The following is a 27,953-nucleotide window of genomic DNA, read 5'->3' as shown; positions in this document are numbered from 1 at the left end:
ATCAAATAAAAATTATATAATATTGAGTATTGAAACTCTTCACTCTTCAACGTTATGTAAATTTTGTTACATGATTGTAACCAATATTACAACAACTAACTAACCAAAGAAAATCAATGTTAAATATAAAAACAAACAAAAATCTATACTACGTGATGTAAAAAGTAACAGTCATAACCATTGTGTTATTGTTATAACAATTGTTAGCATGAAGTTATTATGAAAACCAAATAAAACATTTTGTTGAAAATAATAACAAAATTTATTTATTAAATATTACTACTTATTTAATACGAATAGTTGTACTTGGAACTAGAAAGAACTCGTTAATTGACATAAGAAATTTGAAAACCCTGTAGTGTGATCACACCCTACTACTGAATCAAATGATTTTTCTGTAACAGCTCCGTTGCTACTTGACACTAAAAAAGGAGTTCTGCTATCAATTCCATTTTGAGATGTCGTTGTTTGATTACCATCAAGTTCTGTATCATTTAGCCATGGAATCCATCGGTATCCAAAATTGGCCGGGTTTGATCGTTCATCTCTAACTGAAGGACCTCGACGAAGTTGCATTGACCATAATTCTCGCAACTTGCTTGTAAGAACAGCATTAATTTTAGCACCGCGATTCCAAAGATCGTGGCTTTCAGAAGGATCTTGTAGAACATTGTAGAGACAACCTTTGGCTAAAAATTAACAGAAATTATAAATTATGAACAAACAAGTGTAAACAAGCGTAAATTCTATCGTAAAAAAGTACTTACTTGGAGTAGGTTCGCACGGAGTCAGATCTCGAACTTTGTCCAATTGTTGGATAGCACTTGCTTTCCTCATTTTGTTAACCTCGTCATAGTCCAAATATATTCCATAGGCTTCTAAAATTCTTGCTACTTCACACGATCGAATAGTAGAAAAATAATCAGGCAAAGGAGCTTTGTTTGTCATATAATTGGCACCGTAATACCCATTACTCAATCCTGACACGTTTCCAACTATAATTTTATAATCACCCATTCTATAAGCAGCATAAACATTAGGACCACCACTGTCATCTAAACTTATCAAAACGTCTTTTCTTTTAGATTTCCCATCTTTTACTATAGAATCCCATTGATTCAGTCCATCTATTTCTTTCTTAATTTCTCCTCCAGCGGCGGCTAAGAGAGTAGGCAACCAATCTGTTATGTGCATTAACCCACGCCACACTTTAGGTTTTAATGATGGATGATATATAAACGCAGGCACTCTTACTGCTCCTTCCCATGGAGTTTGCTTTTTTCCTCTAAAAGGTAGATTAACTCCCCAATTATTAAATTGTCCAACAGTGGGTGCTCCGTTATCAGAGACGAAGACTATTAAAGTGTTTTCAAATATTCCTTTCTCTGCTAGTGCTGTCACTAGCCTTCCAACGCTCTTGTCTAAATGATTTACCATCTCTGGAAAAAAAAAAATATTTAGTTTCATGTGAAAATATACATTATCGAAAAATTCTAAATTACTGTCTTTAAAGACCATTACAATCTCGGTTTACCAAAACTGTGGTGTTTATGGGGGCCTATAAGCTAGCAGTTCCTAGCAGTCGAAGTCCATTGGTTGATAATAATGACTTTGAAGCCCTTTATTGCATGAGCAATTAAAACAATGATGTGTACCTGCGTATAGACGTCTGTTTGAGTTGGCAATATGGTGACTCCTGACAGGCGAGTAGAGCGGCGGCTGGAGCAGACCTCCTTCGTTGCCTGCATGCGGAGTGTTGTGCGCCAAATGCAGGAACAGCGGACAAGATCCGTTATGATTCTGTATAACTATAAAAAAAAGGTAATTAATTCAATTTTTTTAAACTGCGTTTAATCCGACGTGTTTTGTAGCCATCAAGTGCAGCAAATTAAATCTATTATATAATGATTTATTTATTTTGCTATCATCCGCGAAAATTATATCTTATTTTGCTATCAATTGCAATTGCACGTTGTAGAGTCAACATCTCCTGAGGATGCTCCGGTTTCGGGGTGAAACGTACGTAGGGAGTATTTTGTCGGACCTGGGTGACGTTGTCGCATGGGTTCGCCGAATTTTCGCGGATGATAGCAAAATAAATAAATCATTATATAATCATGATGAACTTCCGCAAAGTAACGCCTGCTTCTATCCAATATTTGAAATCTATTAGTCCAGGTATCTAGTGGTATAGCCTGAAAAGATTTCCAGTAATTCTGAAAATACAATGGCTACGATTACGACACGATTGCCGCAGAGGGTCTACCCTGCCTTATGACACACATTAGGCATAGACAGGGGGTTCGATTTATTCAACTAGAAATTATATGTGATGAACATAGATATTTTCTAGTTCAAACTTTGGGGCTAGATTAGATGTGTCTATTGTCCTAATTGATTGATTTAATTGTAGTATAGGTTTAACAATTGTTAAACCTAGTATAAAATGAACATGTTGTGGTAATTTTAATTATACCTAAAGCATAATAAAACCAGAAGCCATAACAAAACGTATGGTCGGTTGTGTGCCATCATCCATGTGACAAATTGCCACAAAACACCTAAACATTTGTCGCGGTTAGGTTAATGTGGTTTCCCATTTGGATACCAATTAATAAGCACATATTATTAAGTTCAAATACGGTGTAAATAATTCACAATTCCAAAATTTGTAAATGTGAAAGGTAATTGTGTAAATAATTTGGACGATTGATCAGTAATTTGTTGTAGGTACGCAAATAGGGATACTTTTTGGGTACTTAAGTGTTTAAACAAATTTTCTCCTCAAAAAATTTTCTCCTCAAAAAGACCTCTGTCTTCGATTAGGTTTGAATCCGGTCCGGGGAATGCACCTCCAACTTTTCAGTTAGGTGCATTTTAAGAAATTAAATATCACGTGTCTCAAACGGTGAGGATAAATATCGTGAGGAAACCTTCGTAAGTGACGTCTACTAATCCGCATTGGGCCAGCGTGGTAGCCTTATGCGAATGCTTATTAGCCTAAGAATTTTCAGTCTGAGAGGAGACTCGTGCTCAACAGTGAGCTGATTGTTAATGATGAAAGAAATTTTCAACAAACTTAGTTAAATTAGGTACTAGTATGACAGATTAAGCCTCCAGGTTGAAATTTTGAAGGTTGACAGAGCCTTAGGGCAACCTTTCGCCGGACATTCCAGACATCTAATACTCGTATTGCCTTGAGCTTTAATGTATCCTAAGTTCTTTATTCTATAGAATTTGGCACCCACTTATATATCATTTCTTTTGTTGGCATAATCAATAACGATACATTTGTGATGTTGAATTTGGCTCCCATATTCACATATGTTTTACTGCGGTTATTTATTCCTTCGCATTACTAGTAGCCTTTTAAGTAGATTTCATTTGGCTTCGCCCTATACTCGGTCAAAACAGGATAATACATATTTAAAATCTATCATTTATTGCAAAAGCACAGCTTGAGGGTGTCAGAGTTTACAGAATTAATTGCATGCGATAACTCGACACTGTTTGCGTTTGTAGTCGACCAAATTGTATACAATTGCAACCAATTTATCTAGCAAATAAATGCAAAATAGGTGTGAATAATTGCCAAGCTTTGTAATGGAACTTGTTAAAAGGTAGGTGGAGGAGAGATAAATAAAATTCTTTGAATCATGATCACTAATTCATGAAATTTAAAAAAAAAAAAATTTGATCAAATCTTTGATCATTGTCATCATTATCAACCCATATTCTCTTCTCAGAATGGGAGGGGTTAGGATAATTAGTCCACCACGCTGGCCCAATGCAGATTGGCAGACTTCACACACGCAGAGAACACGCAGAGAACACACTTACACTCTCCCAAAGATTTTTGCATATACTTAAAACGTGAAAGTGTATATTTATGCGTGACCTATTTCCTGTTAAGCCACTGAACAAATCTTGACGAATCTGGTTTAAAACCATGAATTTAAAATATTTAAATTAAAATTAAATGCAATGACTAAAAGCTAAAAATAAAAGCCAGATGACCTTACAAGAATTTGGCATTCAAGCCCTCGTTTCAAAATTCTCACGCTCATTATTTTGATGTGTTTTGTCACGTTTTGTTGCTATGCTAATTTTTTAGATGACATTTTAAACTGGCTTGATTGTGATGACCACTGATAACCCGACAATGCTGTAGTTTTTTTTTTATTTGCCATAACTTTTAAATATTACCAATATTCCCATCCCCTCCAACTAGTCAGGAAAGACTGTATTAGGAGTGGGTACGACAATAGACCAACTATTTTGAGAGAGCCGCCCACCCACCCCAATCAACTAGTGGTTGAGGCTTGCAGCTACATCCCCGATCCCAACGTTTATTGTAGATGCCCAAAAAACGTCGTTTACGATCCAGACGATGACATAATGAATGACAATGCTTCCCAGGCAACACAAGCACAGGCTACACAGCGCCTTCGCCGGCGAAGACGAGGTTCCCGATATCGGACGTCACCCAGACGTGGGCTTTGTAACTCACGATCTCTCAGACTGATCGACTCAGGCCAAAACACCCTTCCCGAACGGCCACCTAAGCCGAGAGGAGACACTCTTAGAGAGTCGTTCCGCCCATCTCTTCTGTTTCTGCCTTCGGGCCCCTTCAGGCGATGCTTCTGCGCTCGCCCAAACCAAAGTAAAAATATAAATACTGTGCCCAAACTGACGCTTCGGTGACGCCGGTGAGGTCCCATAAGGAGCCTACAGCACTTACACAATCAGAAAAAAAAAATAGACCAACGGGGCGGGGATTGAACCACACCCCTCGGTGATAAGTCAGACCGCTCTTACCGTTGAACTATTGAGGCTCTATAAGGATTTACAAGTGAAAGAAAGCTACGATGGAAAGTTCTAAGTTCTAACGCACCAATAATGTTCGATATTATTTTAAGCCTTAGTAGCTTCATCGTTAAGAGGTTGAACTAAATCCTAAAGATTCAGGTTTGATCCCTGACCTCTGGGTTATTGCTGTTCAGGTACTCTCACAGAAGCTATTTATTCACTTCATCATTATCAACCCATATTCGGCTACTACCCATATACTGCTGAGCTCGACTCTCCTCTCAGAACGAGAGAGGTTAAGCCAATAGTCCACCACGCTGGCCCAATGCCGATTGGCAGACTTCACACCCGCAGAAAATTAAGAAAATTCTCTAGTATGCAGGTTTTCTCACGATGTTTTCCTTCACCGTTTGAGGCATGTGATATTTAATTTCTTATAATGCACACAGCTGAAAAGTTGGAGGTGCATGCCCCGGACCGGATTCGAAACCACACCCTCCGGAATCGGAGGCAGAGGTAATATCCACTAGGCTATCACGGCTCTATATTTATTTACATAATTGGTGTAAAAAATGGAAATTTGGTCAAGATTAAAATATAATATGCTTTGTCAGCAGACATTAATGTCAACAATCATTTATTTTACTATACCGCGTAACGCATGCTTCTGTTAGAAATTAATTTTTAAAGCAAAGCGTTTACGTATTTGTCACTTACGTTTGACGTAAGGAAAATTGGATGTGGAAATTCAAAACTGTGTTATGTGGTCTGTGTTTGTTGGTGACCAACGGAATATGTAATGAGTTTCTGTATAGTGTGCCGTGAAACTAATATGATACGGAATAAACTTCGTGGAAATGAAGAGTAAAATTTAAATAAGCTCTCTATATTCGCACGCTGTGAATTTATTTCGTAATTTAATTATTTAACTAACAGCTTATGCTAGTTTTAATAACTAAGAATTATTCAATAATTATATTATATACATAATTATATTCCGTGATGAGCCCAGTGGATATGTCCTCTACCTCCGATTCCGGAGGGTGTGTATTCGAATCCGGACCGGGGCATGCACCTCTAAATTGGCCTAACCCCTCTCATTCTGTGAGGAGACTCGAGCTCAGTAATGAGCCGAATACGAGTTGATAATGATGATTCAGTAATTAGGTTGAAAAATTATTTTTGCTCACTAACCCGAATGAGTGCAGAGTGGTCTAAAATCTTTATCCCCTCTCCTCTAATGGCGGAAAACTGATGGTCTATTCTCTAACTTTGAGTAACTTTAGTGGATATACACCAAAATTACCAATTAGCTAATTTGTTATTTCGTATTCACTTATTTGTTGCTAACTGATCAAAATTACCTATTAACCAGTATGTTTGACATTGTGATTTTCGTTAAGTAATGGGCTTAGGTTTTTATTAATTACCTAGATGTTAATTATATTACATGGCTAATAAACCAATGTAAGTGAAAGAGTCATTAAATACTCTTATTAACAACAAAAAATAGCGTGATTTCACTGTTTTTTTTTTTGCTTATACGAATAAGTAACCAGTTACACCAGAAGTTCCCTAACTTTTTTTTCTTATAGACGACTTTCTAATTTAACTGGTTCCGGTGGACCCCCAGCTAAATTTCTATCCATAACTCGACAAATAAAAGTGATTAGAATCACTTATGGAAATTTTCGTTGCGGCTGAATCAACACCCACCACATAATACCAGTTTTCAAAAAAAGTGAGATTTGATTACCTACTTAATTAATTAATTGATTATGCTGTAAGTAAATGACACAAAGTAAAATTATCCAGGTAAAAAGTTATTTCAGCCAACTTTCATTTTTGATAAAAGTCAAAAGTCAAAATTCATTTATTTCAATTAGGCTTAGTTTACAAGCACTTTTGATAGGTCATGATTATGTCATAATTTAATTTAATCTAATGGTGGTAATAATAGTCGAAAACTTAAAACTAAAGTAACGAGGGTTCCAAACGCGCCTTGGTCCGAGAAGAGCCCACAAGAAACTCAGCCAAGGATTTTTTTTGTTTACCACCATTTTACAAACGTATTTAAAACTAAGCACACAGTCGTATATCACAGTTTAACACCAAGCTTTTTTAACATTAATGTAATCATTAACACTATAATAAACCTTTCCCAATAGCTTGCGTTTAATATCTACTACAGCACAAGGCAGCAATCAATTCACAACTTATTTAGAAAACTCCCCATTCGGTATTTCGGAATTCCAAGTAGGTAAGTGCGCTAAATTCTGAATGCATCATATCTCGCAGTCATTGTCATTGAATAAAAAACCGGCCAAGTGCGTGTCGGGTCACGCGCATTGTAGGGTTCCGTAGATTAAGTTGGCACTTCAATCCCTTACTCGTATGTAATGCACAAAAATACCGATACCGATACTTCATGGGATAGATAAAATATGCATCTAGGGACTCTGTTTGCATGTAGGGAAGGAACCACAACATTTTTTTTTAATTTTCTTTTTACCACTTTATAGACGTAATTGACATACCATACCAAATTTCAGCTTTCTTGTTTTAACAGACTCTGAGTTATCTTGCTTAAGAGCCGTGATAACCCAGTGGATATGACCTCTGCCTCCGATTCCGGAGGGTGTGGGTTCGAATCCGGTCCGGGGCATGCACCTCCAACTTTTCAGTTGTGTGCATTTTAAGAAATTAAATATCACGTGTCTCAATCACTGAAGGAAAACATCGTGAGGAAACCTGCATACCAGAGAATTATCTTAATTCTCTGCGTGTGTGAAGTCTGCCAATCCGCATTGGGCCAGCGTGGTGGACTATTGGCCTTACTCATTTCATTGTGAGAGGAGACTCGAGCTCAGCAGTGAGCCGAATATGGGTTGATGACGACGAGTTATCTTACTAACAACTTTATCTTTTTAATTAACAATGAAATTAGTATGCAATTCTCGATTTCTATTTACGCTTTTAAAATTGGTCGACTATTAGGCACTCTTTAAATAGCAATTGCTACTTAGCTGATATCTGCACTCAACTTTTTACGGTTCCATGTGGACTACGGAACCATAAAAAGCAGTTAGTACCAGACATTTTTTTGACTATTTTTTTGGACCTCCGCGTACGAATTAAAACCCCCATTTTTATGTCACGTCAACGTAGACCCCCGTGCCCCCGCCGAGTCCTCCATAGATCTGATATGTTAACACGTTCGCTACGGCACTGATTTTTTGTACTTTCCTCTGAAACGGTACGAGGTTTTATGACCTCGTACTAAAAGTTTGTAGTGCGGTACGAGGTCTATCAACCCCGTAACTCTGAAGCAGCTAGACTTACGAGGTCAATTGACCTCGTACCGCAGCGAACGTGTTAAGAAATACTATCTGCGTGGAATCGATTGAAAATCCATATATTTTTACCAGCTGTCATTTAAAAGTACCTAAGTGATTACTACCTACTTTTGAAAAAAGTGGTTAACCGTGAAAGTATAACAATGTGAAAATATTTTTATCCGCGTTTTCTTATAACGTCATGATTAAGTATTTAACATAATTATTTCCGTAGGTAAATGTTATTGTTAAAATATTCCTATCTACACGTCATAATTATTCAATATCTATACTAATAATATTATAAAGCTGAAGAGTTTGTTTGTTTGATTGAACGCGCTAATCTCAGGAACTACTGGTCCGATTTGAAAAATTCTTTCAGTGTTAGATAGCCCATTTATCGAGAAAGGCTATAGACCATATACTATCCCCGTATCCCTACGGAAAAAGGAACTACGCGGGTGTAACCGCGCGGCGTCAACTAGTATTTAATACTGGTAGACGCCCGCAACTTCGTTCGCGTGGAATTCAGTTTTTCAAAAATCCCGCGATGAACCATGGATTTTTCTAGGATAAAAAGTAGCCTATGTGTTAATCCGGAGTAAAATATGTTTCCATTTCAAATTTCAGTAGCAGCGGCATTAAAGATTAACAAACATCCAAATAAACATCCAAACAAACATCCTTACAAACTTTCGCGTTTATAGTATTAACTAGCGGACGTCCGCGATTTCGTCCGCGTGGAATTCAGTTTTTCACGAATCCCGCGGGAACCATGGATGGATGGATTTATTATTTACATTTCCGGGATCATCATCATCATCATCATCATCATCTTCATATTAGCCGATGGACGTCCACTGCAGGACATAGGCTTTCCAAACATCACGATACTGAGCCACCTGTATAAAAATGCATTTCCCACTTACTTGTAATAGCCCTATCCGTCAATGCATCCACAGAATATCGCTCTTCCTCGTCTTGTGGAATGTCGTCATCGAAAAAATCAAGTCCGTAAAATTGTCTTCCGTCTGGGAACTATAACAAACAAACATAAAAAAAAATTAAATAAGTACATACAGGTTGCCTGGAAGAGATCACTATTAGTGATAAGGTCGCCTTTTGCCCAAAAATGTATGTGTTCTATTGTTATTTTCTGTTTTGTGCAATAAAGTTGTTATAAATAAATAAAATAAATAAAATACAGTGACGGAAGTTTGGTAAATTATTCAGTTAAGCAACAATTTCCTATGTATTTTTAATATTACAATTAATAGGAAAGTAGGTCTGTTTGTTTTTTTTTTTATTCTTTACAAGTCAGCCCTTGACTTCAGCAATCTAAGATAGAAGCGGGCTAACTTGTTTGGACTTGGATGAAAATCCACACCCCTTTCGGTTTCTACACGACATCGTACCGGAAGGCTAAATCGCTTGGCGGTAAGTCTTTGCCAGTAGGGTGGTAACTAGCCACGGACGAAGCCTCCCACCAGCCAGACCTGGGCCAATTAAGAAAACCTCAATCAGCCCAGCCGGGGATCGAACCCATGACCTCCGTCTTGTAAATAAATAGTTTGTTTATTTGTTACGCTTTCGAGCCTTAACTACCTATAGTCAGTCGATCATTACAAAATGTGTAATACCTAACATTGCAATAGTAAAGAAAATATCATTCCGTACTAAGGACTATAACGCACTAACGGTGAACCGCAGGGGCGGCTAACTGCGCTAATGTAGCTTACATATAGCTCAACAGTAAAGGGACCATACTCATCACCGAGAGGTCGTAGTTCGAACCCCGTTCGATGGGGTATATATATCGTACCCATACAGTATTTTTCGGCTAGTTGGAGGAGAATGAGAATATTAATCACACACGGTTGTATATTATACCTGGATTTGAAGCTAACCGCGCGGTTAGCCGCCCTTGCGGTTAACCGCTAGTGCATTAGCTGCCTTATACTATAAAGAAGAAAGATTTTTTGTTTGTTTGAGTGTGTATAGCCAATAGGCTCCGTAACTACTGGAAGGATTTTAACAATTTTTTCAGCAATGTCAAAAAAAATCAGCGAGTAACTAAGGCTGCATAAATTTGATCGTCTTAATATAAACGGGAATCTCCGGCCGTTCGTACTTTACCAACTTCTTATAGTTGCTTATCACTAAGTGGATACACACTTTGAAGTGATGGGAAGTACTCTCGAGCACCCTGTATATGCAAGAGCTTGGCTGCAACACTGCAATCATGCTTGACAGTAAGTGATGATGCAGCCTACGGTAGAACGTGCTTGCCTATAAGATACCGAATGATTAATGACCCTAGACTTGAAGATACCCATGTTGTAGGTGGCAGGGAAAATGAGGAAACGGGCTACTGGTCATCTAAGTCCTGACTTTTGAACTTTGAAAGAAACAAAATTCCAAACTCACCTCTTCCACTTTGTCGTGTGTGTAGAAGTCAATAAAACCTCCTCGCATACCGTAGTGCGTGTCATACCCTCTAGACAGAGGCAAGTACTGCTTCCTAGACATGCCGACATGCCACTTGCCCACCAGGTGGGTGCAGTAGCCCAGCTCCTTCAGATACGCTGGCAACAGTCGCTCTGTGACTGGTATACCGCGGTCTTCAGAGTTGGTTAGAGGACTTCCATGCATGCCTACGAAAATACAAAAATAAAATACGTATATTAGGAAACAGTGAGCCGTGATAAGTGGATATGACCTCTGCCTCCGATTCCGGAGAGTGTGGGTTCGAATTCAGTCCGGGGCATACACCTCCAACTTTTCAGTTGTGCATTTTAAGAAGTTAAATTTCACGTGTCTCAAACGGTGAAGGAAATCGTGAGGAAACCTGCATACCAGATAATTTTCTTAAGTCTGCCAATCCGCATTGGACCAGCGTGGTGGACTATTGGCCTAACCCCTCTCATTCTGAGAGGAGACTCGAGCTCAGCAGTGAGCTGAATGAGTTGGTTGGTATGGTTTGATAATTAATGAATGAATGAGGAAAGAGTACCTAATAGTCCAGGATCCGAGGAGCATTTTTACAATTGATTACTATCAAGTTAACTCTCCGTGAGTAGCTTGATCTTGACGAGACGCTCAACTTTTTTATATACAATTTTTTTTGATTTCGGTGGCTAATAGGTTAATAGGTAAAAAACAGACAGACAGACAACGTACCACTCAATTTGTAGGACAATGTGGCTGTTAAGTTGTATAACTATTAATTAAGCAACAGTAAAAAACAGCTGCTTAGTAACAATTTTTGAACAACTTGTATCAATAACGAAGTCATCAAAAATTATTAAGTAAACAGCTGTTTTATTTGTAAAGCAATAATAAGTTGCTTTACAAATTAAATAATAAGCATTTTATAAAATGGAAATTAAGGAAACATTTAAATTAAAAAAATATCTAAAAATTTTCCTAATTTACATATTTAGAAAATTAAAAAGTTACTTATAACGCATAGTCCAAAAAGGCGCCTTTTGATTGCCAATATGAACAAGATTCCGAACAGGTGGGACGAATACGAATTTCTACAATCCAGACTTTAGCGTGTTTAATAAACTAACAAAAATGTATAAAAAATCTTCCACTTTTTAATTATATTTATAGACTTCATTATTTTCTATTCTGCTAATAAATGAGTTTTTTATGGTGAACAATTTTCATAATGTTATTGCGATTGCACTAGAACGTTGCAAACATTATAGACAAATTGTATGTCTATGATGTTGTAAGAATACAAATAGTAAATGAAACTGTTTCCAGTTTAAAGCAGAGCGTGCAAATCAAAATACCATTATATTTCTTCATAGTTTTTATCAATATGCGCTACGTCACAGAAAACATATGCTAAGTTAAGAGTTATTAGGTACTAGGAGTCGTTGATACACGTACTTTAAAACGCCTATTAATTTGGTTTTTCTTAATTTTTAATTGACATATAAAACCTAGTAATCTATACTAATATTACAAAGCTGAAGAGTTTGTTTGTTTGAACGCGCTAATCTCAGGAACTACTGGTCCGATTTGAAAAATTCTTTCAGTGTTAGATAGCCCATTTATCGAGGAAGGCTATAGACTATATATTATCCCCGTACTCCTACGGATACAAGAAACAGGAACCACGCGAGTGAAACCGCGCGGTGGCAGCTAGTATATTATAATGTCTTACATTTGTAACGTTTTTCAAACATAATATCAACATAACATAGCAACGATAAGCAAGTACATATTTTAATTGTACTTTCCACTTCCAATTAGGTACCTAAGCGCGTTAAATTCTGAATGCATCGTATTAACTCGCAGTCAATGGCATTTGTCATTCAATAAAAGAGCAGTAAAATTTTTGATTGGCACCTACTTTGTTTAAGATTTAGACTACTTGTTACTTCGGGCCTACTCTTGCTGTAGATATCGTACTGGTGAATAATAACACATATTCATACTCATCTCCGGAGTTACTATTTCTAGTTAATAGTGTTATTCAATCAGTGCATTGGAACAGCATGGTGGGTTTAAGCTCCTTTAAATATAGTTATGACTAGCGTTGCCAGGCGTCCGGACATAAGGCATGCTTTTTAATTGCGTGTCTGGCCCAAATCAACGGTGTCCGGCTTGTCCGGCTTTTGTTAGGCTTTTTACATTTTGCATTTTCAGCTAAAAGTCTTATTTGTGCCTTTCATTAGTATATGTTTATTTATCAACATGTTTAAATTTATTTTGTCTGATGACTATTTGACTGACTAATAATAAAGTATCTACTTACCTGAGGCTGATTTGCCATTTGATTTTATTTATTAATTTACTATTCAACAAGATTAATGATAATAATCAAAAAAGCCGTTGAGCCGTGATACCCAAGTGGATGTGATCTCTGCCTCCGATTCTGGAGGGTGTGGGTTCGAATCCGGTCCGGGGCATGCACCTCCAACTTTACAGTTGTGTGCATTTTTAAAAATTAATTATCACGTGTCTCAAACGGTGAAGGAAAACATCGTGAGGAAACCTGCATACCAGAGAATTTTCTTAATTCTCTACGTGTATGAAGTCTGCCAAACCGCATTGGGCCAGCGTGGTGGACTATTGGCCTAACCCTTCTCATTCTGAGAGGAGACTCGAGCTCAGCAGTGAGCCGAAATGGGTTGATAACGTAACGTCATCAAAAAAGCTTGCTTTTGCATTCAGAGACAAAACTTTTACAGGCTTTTAGGATTGCCGACCTGGCAACCCTAGTTATGACTGTACTAGGCCTCTAAAAACAGGCTCTTAATGTTGATATACGACATGCAAATAGGCTACCTGTCCGCATAGGATATTTCCCAGTGAGCAGCGCAGTCCGCGCAGGCGTGCATATCGCCTCGCTATAGTACTGCTGCAGCACGACGCCGCGGGTGGCCAGCGTGTCGAGGTTCGGCGTTGGAATCTGGTTCGACCCATGCCACGACACGTCGTTCCAACCCTGGAAATAATTCCATTATTCAAATACAACTTCAAGTACAATTGACAGCCGCGTGGCGCAATGGGGAGTGACCCTGCTTTCTGCATCCACGGCCGTGGGTTCGATTCCCAAAACTGGAAAATATTTGTGTGATGAGCATTAGTGTTTTCCAGTGTCTGTGTGTATTTATACAATATATAAGTATTTATATGTAGTATATAATTGTATACATATTAATATTATAATGTCAACTATCTTAGAAAAAAAAAAAAAAAAAATGTTTCATTTGAGCAGTAAACCCGATGCTGGATGCTGGCGGCTAGAGACCGTTGTGCTTGGAGGTCCAAGAGACCTATGTCCAGCTGTGGACGTCCATCTGCTGATAATGATGATGATGAATAAACAAAAAGATCCAGTCATACTTACATAGTTCATGCTTGCTTACTAATATTATAAAATATGCGAAAATTAGTCTATATGTCTGTTACCCTTTCCAACCCACCTTAAACACTAAACCGATTTAGATGAATTTTGGTTCAGTGATAAATGAAACTTTGGAACAGAATCTTATCGCGCAGAAAATATATCCTGTGGGATTTGCGATGTTCTTTTATTCGTGGACACAAAAAAAGACTGGAAGAATATGATCAGGGGAAACCTGCTTGGAGGTCCATGCAAGAGACCTATATCTAGCAGTGGACGTCCATCTGCTGATAATGATGATGAATAAACAAAAAGATCCAGCCATACTTCCAAAGTTCATGCTTGCTTACTTATATTAGAAAATATGCAAAAGTTAGTCTATCTGACTGTCTGTTACCCTTTCCAACCAACCATAAACACTAAACCGATTTAGATGAATTTTGATAATAAATAGAACTTTGGAGCAGAATTTCCTGTGGGTTTTGCGATGTTCTTTTGTTCGTCGACACCAAAAAAGACTGGAAGAATATGACCAGGGGAAACCTCCAGGAGAGTATCCTCGAGGCACGTATCCCCTAGGCGACTCTACCAGATCACCAGGAGGTGGGTGACCCAAACATACATCATAATATTATCAAAGCGATAATAAGTATTTGTATTTGATTGATAGATTTAACCTAATAGAATGACAGACATTCACTCTTGCCAAGGTTTATCGCAAAAATAATATATTATGAAAGGCTATAAAACTGGAAATCAAAGTTTGCATAGAGAACCCGTAATCAAGTTATGAATAAAATATAAGGGATTGAATTCGCCGCAAACGAAATCTAATGCTACAAATAGCATAATGCACGCCATTGACGATCAATTACTCTCACATTTCTGCAGCACCCACGACTATAACTGATCGTGTATTAGTCACTGCGTGCGACGGCTCGACTTATAAAACGTCTTCGCTGCCGTTTGCGCTGCGGAAACTTGAGAATAATTGACCGACAATGGCTGACTTAAATAAAGGTCAGATATAAATTTATTATAAACATTTTGTGTGCATTACTAGGACGTACAAATAAACTTCTAATGTCATTAACTTTAGATAAGAATTGCAGAAGGTGCAAAAATTACAAAAAATATACACTTATTTTTTGTATCATTAGTAAGACCCTTATCGGGCATCTACACTTTTTGATCAAAGGTCATGATCAATTATAACATTCGATTTGGTTTTTGCTAAAACCCATAACGAAAAGAAACAAAAAATTGTAATGCTCACAGCTCGGAACCATTTTTATTGTATTTTTAAGACCCACAAAAACATTTAAAGGTTTTATAAGGTAAGGTTTGACGATTTAAGAGTATTTATTAATTAATGCTAACTCCCAAGTCTCAAATCCTTTAGACCTATGAAAAAGTCAAACTTCTAACTCAAACCAGCTAAAATATTTGACATAGAACGGAGAAAATTGACGAGAAATTATTAATTATTAAATAACAATAAAACTTATAATGTTTCTTCCATAGTTAACAATTCAGTCATAACTGACTTCAAAAAAGGAGGAAGTTCTTAACTCGTCAGATTAATTTATTTTTTGATGTATTTCGAAAATTCTGGTTTTGATAGGATTAATCTCTCCAGGTAGTCACATATTCATCAGGTCAGAGATTCTGGGGAAATCGAGGTAACTTAAAGGTCTTCAAATTTTTTAGTGCATTTTTAAGTCAATATTTGTTTTGTTTTGTTAAATTGTAATAGGTAGGTATTTGTGATTTGTGATTCAAACTTGACAGTTTTTATTACTAAGTAGCTACTACAGATTTTATAACTGTAGTATGTAATTAAATACTAATTAATAGATAATAAAAATTCTGCATTCTTAATTAGCATTCTACACAGTTAATCACTGTTAACTTGTATAAAAACTTAACGTTAGCATGTCTAATTGTTAACAATAATGCAATTTAATCGCCTAATGGAACATAGCTGTAGAATATTCGTGATTCACCTTCTATGTCAAAGGGTAAAGCCTGCTTCAGACAGTTGCGGGAATAGTATAGCTATCTATATCTAACATTTGTTACGCAAATTACATCAGCTAAGATGGAACCGGGCGTGCATACTCGAGTAAGCCCCTATTGAATTGAATGATAACATGTATCTAAGTATAGTTACTGGTCTCCTATAGCTAGGCTGAGTAAAAGCTTCAGATAACGTAACTTGAAAAGGAAATAATGGACTATGGTTAAGGTAAATAATTGGCGTGATTTTCCACAATGGTTAGCTGATGTGGATACAAATAATGCGCTCTGACTAATTACATCTAGTTTTCATTTAGTTACTCTATCTTCTTTCTACCACAGAACAGCAAGACGTCGCGAACAGTGGCATCCATATATATTTGGATAGATAGATAGATAGATAGATATTCTTTATTTGCACACCACGAAGACAAATACAAGTGAAATAAAAACATATTAAGAAGAGGAGGCCTTATCGCTAAGTAGCGATTTTTTCCAGGCAACCTTCGGTTTAGGAAAACTTAAGGACATCAGCGTAAAACAAATATAACCATAGTATTAGTAATACACATACATACAAATAATTTACATTGTCAAGGCAACTCGTACGAAACGATTTGCATCCACATTTCTAATTCGTACAGCAAAAATTTGTAATGTCCTTCCGCTGTTGTCCGCTGTTCCGCTGAATGCTTTGTTTCCTGTCACTTATAATTTAAACACCTTCTAAGCAAGAGTGAATAGGCGTCTGGGTAAGTGCGCTCCAACTTAGACCGCATTAATGCTTACCATCAGGCTAAATTGTTGTGTCAAGCACTAGCCTATATTGGATAAAAAAAAAAAAAATCTCAGGTGTGCTCCTCACGATGTTTTTCCGTCAACGTTTCAGACACGTGATATTCAATTTCTTAAAATGCAAATAACTGTAAAATGCACTTCGAAATTTTCAGTTACATGCATTTTAACGAATTTAATTTCTACTAATTCAGAATCGAAGGCAGAGGTCATATCCACTGCTATCACGGCTTTCGATAGATCGTGACCTGCTCTACATATATGTATAAATGCATTGTCTATCTTTAGGATTCATTAAGACTCTGTACCTAGTGGAGAAAAAAAAAATCCATTTTGTACAACTTGCACACGGTATAATGCCTACCCTATTTGAAACTTTCTGCACACCATTGCGTACCATCAGCACAGTCTCTATAGCAGACATTTCAATCGGCATATGGAGTCGATGTAGTTACAGCTAAGTTACAATTATTAAATATATAAAGATGGACACGTACCATATCGTCGACCATAATGAAGACCATGTTTGGTTGTTGGAAGGAACTCACACTTCCATACAATAGACTGAGTGAGACCCACCATCTCCACCTGAAAAAGAAAGATCATTAATTTACCCACAAAAGTCTACCTCAGGAACTACCTCATGAAGTCGGTTTGGTTTTCAATGTATAGTAGTAAGTTGACTAACAATTAGCCCAGTCATTTCAGTAAGTTCAACTCGGAATTTGAGATACCTAGCTGAGTTTCTGTATAAACTTTTATCTCGGCATTCTAAATCTATAAATTGTCTCAAAATCTACACAGTGTTTTAAATTTTGAGGACAAAAGTCATTGTTTTCAATATATTTCACTTCTTATGGTATGGTGGCTCTGTTTCGAGCTAACGTCCTCCATCCTTTTGGTAAATCATCCTCCCATCTTTTGATTTAACGCCCTTGATGTTTTCTTCCTCCTTTGTCCTTTGATTTGACGTCCTTGATGTTTTTTTCCTTCTTTGTCCTTTGGTTTGACACGTCCTTGATGTCTTCTTCCTCCTTTGTCCTTTGATTCGACGTCCTTGATGTCTTCTTCCTCCTTTGTCCTTTGATTTGACGTCCTTGACATTTGTCTTATTCCTCCTTTGTCCATTCTCCTCTATCTGTCCTTATTATATAATCTGTCCAATATTATTAATATGGTGAACAACAAATTTATTGTCATTTAAAATCTCATTTTCTTGGTTATTAGTGATCGTAAATTAATATGTAAAAAAAACAATACGTCAATCTTCTCTTTGTTATCCGCAGACCATGTAAATTAGCATAAAAATAAAAATGGCTGAATGCTATAATATGATATTGTCAGATTATTTTGGCTGGCTTCGGTCGTGGCTAAGCCATCCTACCGACAAAGACGTACCTACCGCCAAGCGATTTAGCGTTCCGGTACGATGTCGTGTAGAAACCGAAAGGATTGCGGATTTTCATCTTCCTCCTAACAAGTTAGCCCGCTTTCTTCTTAGATTGCACCATCAATTCTATCAGGTGAGATTTTAGTCAAGTTTAGTTAGAATTGTAAAGAATAAAAAAAAATATAAAAAGGTTTTTTGTTTTCTGTAGATCCTAAGATTATCCTCTACATTATTGCAAATTTTTAATATAGGAAAAACAACGTGAAAAATAAAAAAGGAAGGAAAGGTATATGAAGCTAATAAAAAAGGAAGGAAAGGTATATGAAGCTGATCGCTAGCCTTCGCTAGTCGGAGAGGCAATCAAAGAAGAAGATAAATAACGTAGACAAAGTAGTAATAAGTTTAAAATAATCGTGAGAATCGCTCCTGTCATAAGATTTTATTATTTTCGTGTTCCGTTTTAAACGCTACTTATCTCGAGATAATTAATTTTCTTGGCACTCCTATATTTTATTACTCTGTAGTTTATTACATTTGTCATGACTGCTAGGTTGTTACAGTATTTGGCTACAGATAAGGTTCAGGGTTCTAGTCCCGGCTTAATTCAACAAATAATAGGTTTTTTTTTATTTATTCTTTACAAGTTAGCCCTTGACTACAATCTCACCTGATGGTAAGTGATGATGCAGTCTAAGATGGAAGCGGGCTAACTTGTTAGGAGGAAGATGAAAATCTATACCCCTTTCGGTTTCTACACGGCATCGTACCGGAACGCTAAATCGCTTGGCGGTACGTCTTTGCCGGTAGGGTGGTAACTAGCCACGGCTGAAGCCTCCCACCAGCCAGACCTGGACAAATTAAGAAAATCTCAATCTGCCCAGCCGGGGATCGAACCCAGGACCTCCGTCTTTATATACACCGCGCATACCACTGCGCCACGGAGGCCGTCATAACCCCAGGGCCTGTAGCCAAACTTACTAACTTTACCTATTTAAAATATTAGTAGGTACCAATGGAAAAAAAATTCTGAAAGTAATAGGTACTTTGAAGTTGATATTTTGGTATTTACTTAATGAGATCATCGTCCGTGACCTAATCATGCGTTCAGATTGATGGGACTGGTTAGGTACGGTGGATAGGCGCCCAAAAAAGTATCATCTTTTTATTACCGAAAATGACCTTGGCTCTCATGATCGAATTTTTTACCCTGATAAAATACATCTAGTCATTTATAGTAGACTTATTATATAGCAGAATTAGTAAAATGTATAGTACGTATAATACTGTATGTATAATTCTAAGTTTATTTTACCTAACAATTTTTGACGGTCACCGTGGTGCAAGGTGGATTTACAAGACGAAGGTCCTGGTTTTGATCCCCGGCTAGGCCGACTGAGGTTTTCTTAATTGGTCGTGGTCTGGCTGGTGGGAGGCTTCGGCCGTGGCCACCCTACCGGCAACGGCGTACCGCCAAGCGATTTAGCATTACGGTACGAAAAAAATAGAACAGTTTTGAAATGTTCGTTACGTTGTATATAGCCCGGGATCCGTGGAAATGAATGATAAATGAATGATCTACTATCAAGTTAATTTTCTGTGAGTAGCTTCATCTTGATAAGACACTGAACTTTTTTATTTACGAAAATTCTTGATTTTGGTAGCCAACTGGGTTACCATGTAATAAAAAATTCTGAGCGTCGGAACGAGACAATGTACCACGCAATTTGTAGGACATTGTAGCTGTTAAGTTGTATAACTAATAATTAAGCAAAAAATCAACAGTAAAACAAACAGCTGGTTAGTAACAAGTTTTAATAACCTAAATACAAGTTGGGAGGAGGGTAGTTCACCAAAAGTTACTCACGGAAAATTAGCTTGATAGTAATCACTTGTAAATTTGTTCCACGGATTACGGGGTAATATACATATATCTATAGTGATTTGTAGTACCTACTTCAATTTAATTTAATAAAATTAGCCATTCATCATTATATATTATCAACGTATTTTAACTACCCACTATAGAGCTAAAACTGTCTATTAAGAAGGGTATTCGGAGCACTTTTCTTTGGTGACTGTGAGAACTCTGCTAGTAGTTCCCAAGATTACCCCATTTAAAGAATGTTACAAACTTACAAGCATACAAACTTACAAACTTTACCTCTTTATATTATTAGTATAGATTATAAAGAGGTATAATTTATGGTGTTCTCTGTATCTACTGAACCGATTTTGAAAATTCTTTTACCACTAGAAAATCACGTTATTTGCTAAAAATCATAGGCTATATTTTATCACCGTTTCCTCACGGGAACGGGAGCTACGCTTGAGAAACCGCGAGGTGTCAACTAGTCTAAATAAGACCGGATTTATTTTTCCCTTTATCTACATGATTAATCCCTTCAACAATAACACGACCTTGTAAACCTATCAACAGGGTAACATACCTTGCAAAATATCACAACGGGGTCACTGTTAGCTAAATACAAACTATGATAATGAAAATTTCAATGCAACTATAATTACTATTGTCACTGTCGAACACAATGAGGTCAATATTATAAGAAACTTATCACTCGTGAATTGTGCTAGAAATTAGTTAGTAATTGTAGGTAGATAATTGTGTTACCGTAATTTTATTATCTCACGATCACGAACAAGTTCTTTTAGACGTAATTCATATTTATTTATATTAAAATTTTAATAAAAAAAATTCAACCGACTTCCAACTCAAAAATTAACCTAAACTAAAAAGCAAAAAATAACATCTTACCTATGTGCTACTTTCTGATCAGTTTGAAGGCGGTGCCAAGCCAGTGATGTTTCAATTCAAACCGTTTAAATTACAAAATTTCTGTGGTTCTTTCAGAAACGGCTTTAATTAAAATATGACACTGGATTGGCACCGCCTTCAAACTGATCAGAAGGTAGCACATAGGTAAGATGTTATTTTTTGCTTTTTAGTTTAGGTTAATTTTTGAGTTGGAAGTCGGTTGAATTTTTTTTATTAAAATTTTAATTTTTTAATTTTTAGTGTTAGCACACCTACCGAGTGTGAACAAAAATTAATAAGCAATTAGTTGAAAAGTTATTTTCTTATGATAAGTATCTAAGTCCTACAATCCCAATTTTAAAAATACTACCTTAACTCATATACAAAATTTCACTCCCCCTTTATCCACACGTAATATGAATATTCAGAAAAACGTGAAAGGTGACTGTCCTATCCATATGGGTGGAAAGTTCTCATCAATATAAAATTTATCAAGTCCAAACACAAGGTAGCTACTGTGAACCGCCGAGGAGTTCCCTTAACTCTCCTTCATCTTCATCACCAGACCCCTAATATAGTCACAACCTATCCAGGTGGAAAGTTCTCATCAATACAAAATTATCAAGTCAACACAAGGTAGCTACTGAGAACCGTTGAGGAATTCTCTTAACTGTCCTTCGTCTTCATCATCAGACCCTTAATACAGTCACAAACCATCTAGGTGGAAAGTTCTCATCAATACAAATAAATCAAGCCCAAACAAAAGGTACCTGCTGTAAATCGTTGACGAGTTTCATCGTCTGTGTTTCGGCTCCATCATCAGACCAACTCCAGATCTTCATAAAATTGTAGTGGTTTAAAATACCTTATGGAAACACTAACAAACGCACTAGCCGTCTTTACGATTTTCAAAAGTTCCAGGATGCCATCATCAGATCCTGACATGAAAAAAATGGGACCACCCTGGAAACAAACCCTTCAAAACAAAAAAATAATTTTCAAAATCGGTTCACAAATGACGGAATTATCGCTGGACATACACAAGAAAAAAAAAAAAACATACATACAGCCGAACGTAGAACCTCCTCCTTTTTGGAAGTCGGTTAAAAACTAGCTGACGCCGCGCGGTTTCACCCGCATGGTTTCCGTCCCCGAAAGAATACGGAGACAATATATAGCCTATAGTTTTTCTAGATAAATAATCTAACACTGAAAGAATTTTTCAAATCGGACCAGTAGTTCTTGAGATTAGCGCGTTCAAACAAACAAAAAAACTCTTCAGATTTTTAATATTAGTAATGTTCATAGAAACACAGGAAAGGGCAGTCTGAAAAACGTAAATCGCGATTACGAAATAGGGGGATGACTTGATCACGAATGTAATTAATAATTGCATAACCTTCGGGGTTCTTTCAAAAATTTTATTTTCATATATTTAGAAGTAGGTGCGAGAGGATTACCAGCAAAATCTCTCTATAACTTGCTTAAAGACCTTGGCCTCTCTAGAAGTGCAGTTAGTTCTATATTAGAACGAGTATCCAAAGCTGCTTTGATAGGATCTTACCAAATTTGGATAGGTTTAGGTAGGGAGAACAACACGAGCAGAGAAGGGGAGTGTTGATCGATCGTTAAGGAATTCCTTAACCCTACATCCAGTAGTCACAAGTCCTGGACTTTGCTTGGTGTTTTTCTCTCTACCACGCGATGGACCCGGCACCCGCACGGTAAATCCATGGAATGTTAAGATATTCGTCTCATTGTAACTAATATTAAAAATTTACTCCAGTTCCCAGAAGGTTTTAAAATTTTAAATAATGTAAAAAAAAAGAAATGGATAAAATGTGAATATTCCTAACATTTCCTAAGGATTTAAGAAGCCTGTTTTACGTATCTGTTCACTAAACACAATGGAACGCTAATCTCTTCCCACCTCTGCTGTAACTCGCTGATAAAGGTTTTAAATTACGCATACATTTAAAATCTCATGAAATGGTCATCATAATTAAATATTAACTTTGTGGTCAAGACCTGTGGTCAAACTTGCGTCAGTTCATATTGATTTGGCAGTTCATGCTCCTATAATAGATAAGTATGGTAGGTATATAGAGTTTGGCAAACGAAAGTAGACACTGAAATCGCCCGACAAATTTTGGAAAAATCGTAGTAAATTCCCGAAATTATAGTGCATACTTATAGTATAGGTAGAAATGTATTCTCAAACAAATAAATTATCTAAACAAATTATGAAAACGCATGTTTTTTTTTTATTTTGTTTAAGAGTTTTTTTTTAATTTGTAGGGTGATTTCAGTCTACTTTCACTAGCCAAACTCTATGGAGCTTGGGTCATGGTGGCTTTGAAAGTATCTATTTAACGTATACCCGTTACAACGTTACTAATATTATAAATGCAAAAGTTTATATGGATATTTGTTACTCTTTAAAGTCGCGACTATTGAACCGGTTTAGTTGAAATTTGGTTATGTCTTGTATTTTACCCGGAAATAATCATGTTACCCGTGGGATTTGTGATTAACAGAATTTCACATTGACAGAGTCTCAGGTGTTTGCTAAATTGGAATTACATTTGGAATACTTTTATCTCGGAAAATGAGTTCCTGTTGGATAAGGGATTTTGTGTCGGAAAAATAAAACTAATTTTTCAAACTTAAATTTGCATACAGTAGAGCTATCATCACATCAATGCCCATCCGGCTTCTGGGTTTCCTAACACTTATGTTTTATGCACCTTCAAGACAAGAGTGAATAGGCATTTTCTAGGCAAACGGCTCCAACCTAGACCTCATCATTGCTTTCCACCAGGCATGATTGTCGTCAAGCAAAAAAAAAAACAAAAAAAAGAGACTGGATTTGGCTTTTATTTGAAAACAATTTGTGGAAACCTTAATTACACGCGAATGAAGTCGTGGGTAGTTTTTAATATTTTTCAAGGGATATCATGAGAATTTATCGGTATTTTTTAAGTGTTATCGCGGAGTTAAGGGACTGGCGACGAGTAAATATAAAAAAAAATCTCTTTGTACTTGGACTGTTGGGTCTTAACCCTTGAAACCTACTCCCAAAGCTTCCACAACAATATTCATAGTTTTCTCGTTATGGTAGGTGCACAGACTGACAAACTTGGTTTTTTTATAAAATCACGAAGGTCTGGCTCAACAGGCTCTCGTTGTATTGCAGTTTAATAATAGCAAACACAGAAATGACTTAACAAATTTCTAAAAATAGATACCTTTGATGGAAAAGTAAATAATTAACTTCAATTCATTGTAAACCTTTAATGCGGGAAGTAGACATTGAAAAGTGGAAAATGAAAAATATTTTATTAATTTAAATAAAAATGGGTCAATTTAGCGGCTACACATCATAAAAACATCAATACATATAAAAAAATTAAGAGTCTGTCTGTGTTCTCTCAAGTGCTTATACTTATTTACACGATGCAAAAACACAAACAAGCCTTTTTAATTGTTTTATATATTTGTCTGTCTTTCTCTTTGACCGGATAATCTTTGGAACTGCTGAACCGATTTTAATAGGACATTCACTGAAAGATTATTGAGCAATGCCTTAGCTGCTTATCCCGGAAAAATCCATGGTTCTCAAGGGATTTGTCAAATACTGAATTTCAACCGCTATATTATACATATAAATGTAAGTAGAAGAGTAATCAGGTAAGTATGGTATTGAGCGTAAATGGAAGGACACAAAAAGAGTAGGTAAAACAAAAAGAGTAATGGTTGGAGTGTGTGAATGAGATACCTAGATACGTTTGTAAAGGTAAGTTGACGTTAAAAATGGAACCGATAGGTTATGGAAAAGAATCGTATCGTCTAATTGAAAAAAAATCAAAAAAAAGCAAAAAACGGCCAAAACCTCCTACCAGCCAGACCTGGACCAATTAAGAAAACCTCAACGACCTCACCAGGGATCGAACCCTTGAAAATCCACCGCGCATACCACCATGCCACGGAGGCCGTCAAAATTGGCGACCGACCGAGCGAACATTTCATACGTAAATATATTTTGTCTATAGTAGAGTAAAGTCTCATTCTGAGAGGAGACTCGAGCTCAGCAGTAAGCCGAATATGGGTTAATAATGATGATGATAATGAGAGTAAGGTAAGTATCCCTCATTAGGTAAGTCCAAATGGGAGGTCATAAAGAAAATAACGCTAGTTAGAGTGATAAGCGCCAAATGTTATTAAGTATAGAAATGTGTTATTTTACCACGCTGAAGGCCTTTGAATGAAACAGGTAAAACTTTCACATAAACATTGCGTAGGACTAACCTTTGGTGACGGTTTCACTCGAGTTATTATAAATTCTGTATCTTAAAATTAAGGTTATTTTCTACACTTACATTATAAAGAGGAAAGATTTGTATTTCTGTATGTAACGAATAAACTCGAAAACTACTGGATGGTTTTATTTTTTTTTTCACCAAGGGAGAAATACATTTTCAAGCTATAATTTAACCCCGTATTCCCCTGGGGTATGAAAACTACTTGGGTGATACCATGGAGTTCTGTTAGTCTATTTAGATAAAAAATTATCCATATATCTTGGTCACGCCATCACGCGTGAACGGCTGGACCGATTTCACTATTTTTTTATGTGTTTGTTATTGTCAGGAGAAGATTCTTATGACAGAAAAAAATTAAAAATTGCGCGGAAAATTAGGAAAAGGGATAGGGGTAGGGCAGGGGTAGGGTAGGGGTAGAGTAGGGGTAGAGTAGGGGTAGGGTAGGGGTAGTTGAAAGTTTACATCGAGTTTCACGCGGACGAAGTCGCGGGCGTCCGCTATTTATTAATAAAATTTCTGCGCAAACGCTCCTGGCACACGTATTATAAGTGGTAAAACAAAATGGCAGTATGTTTACTAGTTTTTGTATCGTATAATATAAATATAGGTAAGCACTTGTGAAAAAAAAAACATTCATACAGCCGAACGTAGAACCTCCTCCTTTTTGGAAGTCGGTTACAAATACAGTGATTTTGAAATCAAACAACACTTTATTGCTTTAACAACACTTTTTATAATGAAGATGTTATCAATATATACATTAAAAAAGTAATGATTTTAAAGTACAATTTAAAAAAAAGCTGACGAATATTCATGTATTATAGTCATTTATTTATTTAACTGTCTATATAAATATTGAGAAATAAATCTAGCTTTCTTTCAGTAAGTCTATGCTGAAATTGCTATCTACTCGTATACCATACTTAAAACACCCTTATGCTAGTATATTATATGATCTCACTCTATAAGTACGAATTGTATTAAATGTAATGAATTTCAAATGACAGTGATTAGGTTCAATTTACTTTAAACAAAATTGAGGTTCAAATCCAAGTTTATAAATATGGCCGATAAATTCACAGATTTAAAGCCAGTATAAAAGTGATTAAAAAAAGCTATATTTCATCAAACTTACCAATACTTAAATTGCCATCCGTAACCCATCGTTGGCACCACAACAATGATTATATTTTGAACATGAACTTAACTTAAAACATGTCAACGGTTACATCTATCGTCCGTCTGTCTAAACAAAACCGTTTCACCAAATCGAGCAGCAGCGTCGCTCGAGATGTGCTATCACAGTACAGTGAACCACGCAAACCTACAGTACATACAGAACTGAAGTCGCGAAGGTTGTTTGCCACCAAAGGACTGTTGCAATTATTCACACTATTGTTAATGTATTCAATAAAATCAATCGCTTGTCGACATTAAAACTTGTCACTCGTATTTCGGTTTCGTAGTAATCACAGCAACAAAAAGTAAAATAGTAATTAAAAAAAAAATTGAACTTATTTCAAAAACTGACCCCGCGTGGTACACGTTGCCGTAGGAAAACGGGTATAAAATATAGCCTATAGCACACAGGGATATAGCTTCTTAACAGTAAAAGAATTTTTCAAATCAGTTTCGTACTTTCAGAGCCTATTCAATGCATACAAACAAAGAATCAAATCTTTCCTCTTTATAATATTAGTATAGACTAGCTGACGCCGCGCGGTTTCACCCGCGTGGTTCCCGTTCCCGTAGGAATATGGGGATAATATATGGCCTTTCTCGATAAATAGACTATCTAACACTGAAAGAATTTTTCAAATCGAACCAGTAGTTCCTGAGATTAGCGCGTTCAAACAACAAATTTCTTCAGCTTTATAATATTAGTGTAGATTATAATATTAGTTTAAATAAATAGCAAGAGAATACAACTCAAAGAGAATATAGCTCAAAAGCTACTAAACTGATTATGATTAAACTGAACTGTTCCCTTAGTTGGAGTATTCCTATCCCAATTAAAAAATATTTTTGTAATGTGAGTTTAATATACACGCGGAGAAACAAATAAACTTACAAACTGAATTACATATTCATTCATTTCATTAATTAACAAACCATATTCGGCTCACTGTTGAGCACGAGTCTCGTTTCAAGATGAGAGGGGTTCACTGTTGAGCACGAGTCTCAAGTATATTAATTAACATAAGTATATTAATCATAAGTATATTAATTAACAAACCATATTCGGCTCACTGTTGAGCACGAGTCTCGTTTCAAGATGAGAGGGGTTAGGCCATAATCCACCTGGATTATGGCCTAACCCCTCTCATGGCACAATGTGGATTGGCAGACTTCACACCAAATAGAGAATTAAGAAAATTCTCAGTTAAGTATGCAGGTTTCCTCACGATGTTTCCCTTCATCGATTGAGTGATCCCCCCACTAAATGAGATCCATTTAGCGGGGGGTCGCCATTACAGCACCATGGGACCCCAACATTCATCGGCTCTTCGAACTATGTGCCCTGCCCATTGCCACTTCAACTTCGCGATTCGTTGAGCTATGTCGGTGACGTTGTTTTTCTGCAAATATCCTTGTTTCTGATTCATTCACGCTTAGAAACTCCAAGTGGCTTACTCAAGCC

At 36.6% G+C, this 27,953-nt stretch overlaps 1 protein-coding gene across 2 annotated transcripts; it reads right to left on the bottom strand.

Annotated features, from left to right (window-relative positions):
- Positions 1-238: 238 nt before the first annotated feature.
- Positions 239-26,660, bottom strand: LOC112052759 (arylsulfatase B-like). 2 transcript variants are annotated; one of them, XM_024091963.2, is made up of 8 exons: positions 26,448-26,660; positions 17,325-17,415; positions 13,452-13,611; positions 10,572-10,798; positions 9,074-9,182; positions 1,656-1,808; positions 768-1,439; positions 239-689 (listed from the first exon to the last, which is right to left on the bottom strand). In XM_024091963.2, the coding sequence occupies exons 1-8, from the start codon at positions 26,474-26,476 to the stop codon at positions 313-315; spliced, it is 1,818 nt and encodes a 605-aa protein (XP_023947731.2). In that variant the 5' UTR covers positions 26,477-26,660; the 3' UTR covers positions 239-312. The 2 variants fall into 2 exon arrangements, with proteins under 2 accessions (XP_023947731.2, XP_052740681.1); XM_052884721.1 differs by lacking the exon at positions 26,448-26,660 and adding an exon at positions 19,530-19,644.
- Between the last annotated feature and the right edge of the window lie 1,293 nt (positions 26,661-27,953).

Source organism: Bicyclus anynana, chromosome 12, assembly GCF_947172395.1.
Source record: "Bicyclus anynana chromosome 12, ilBicAnyn1.1, whole genome shotgun sequence".
Taxonomy (NCBI): domain Eukaryota; kingdom Metazoa; phylum Arthropoda; class Insecta; order Lepidoptera; family Nymphalidae; genus Bicyclus; species Bicyclus anynana.
Note: the sequence above shows the minus strand (reverse complement) of the source record. Positions and strands in the feature narration are given on the sequence as shown.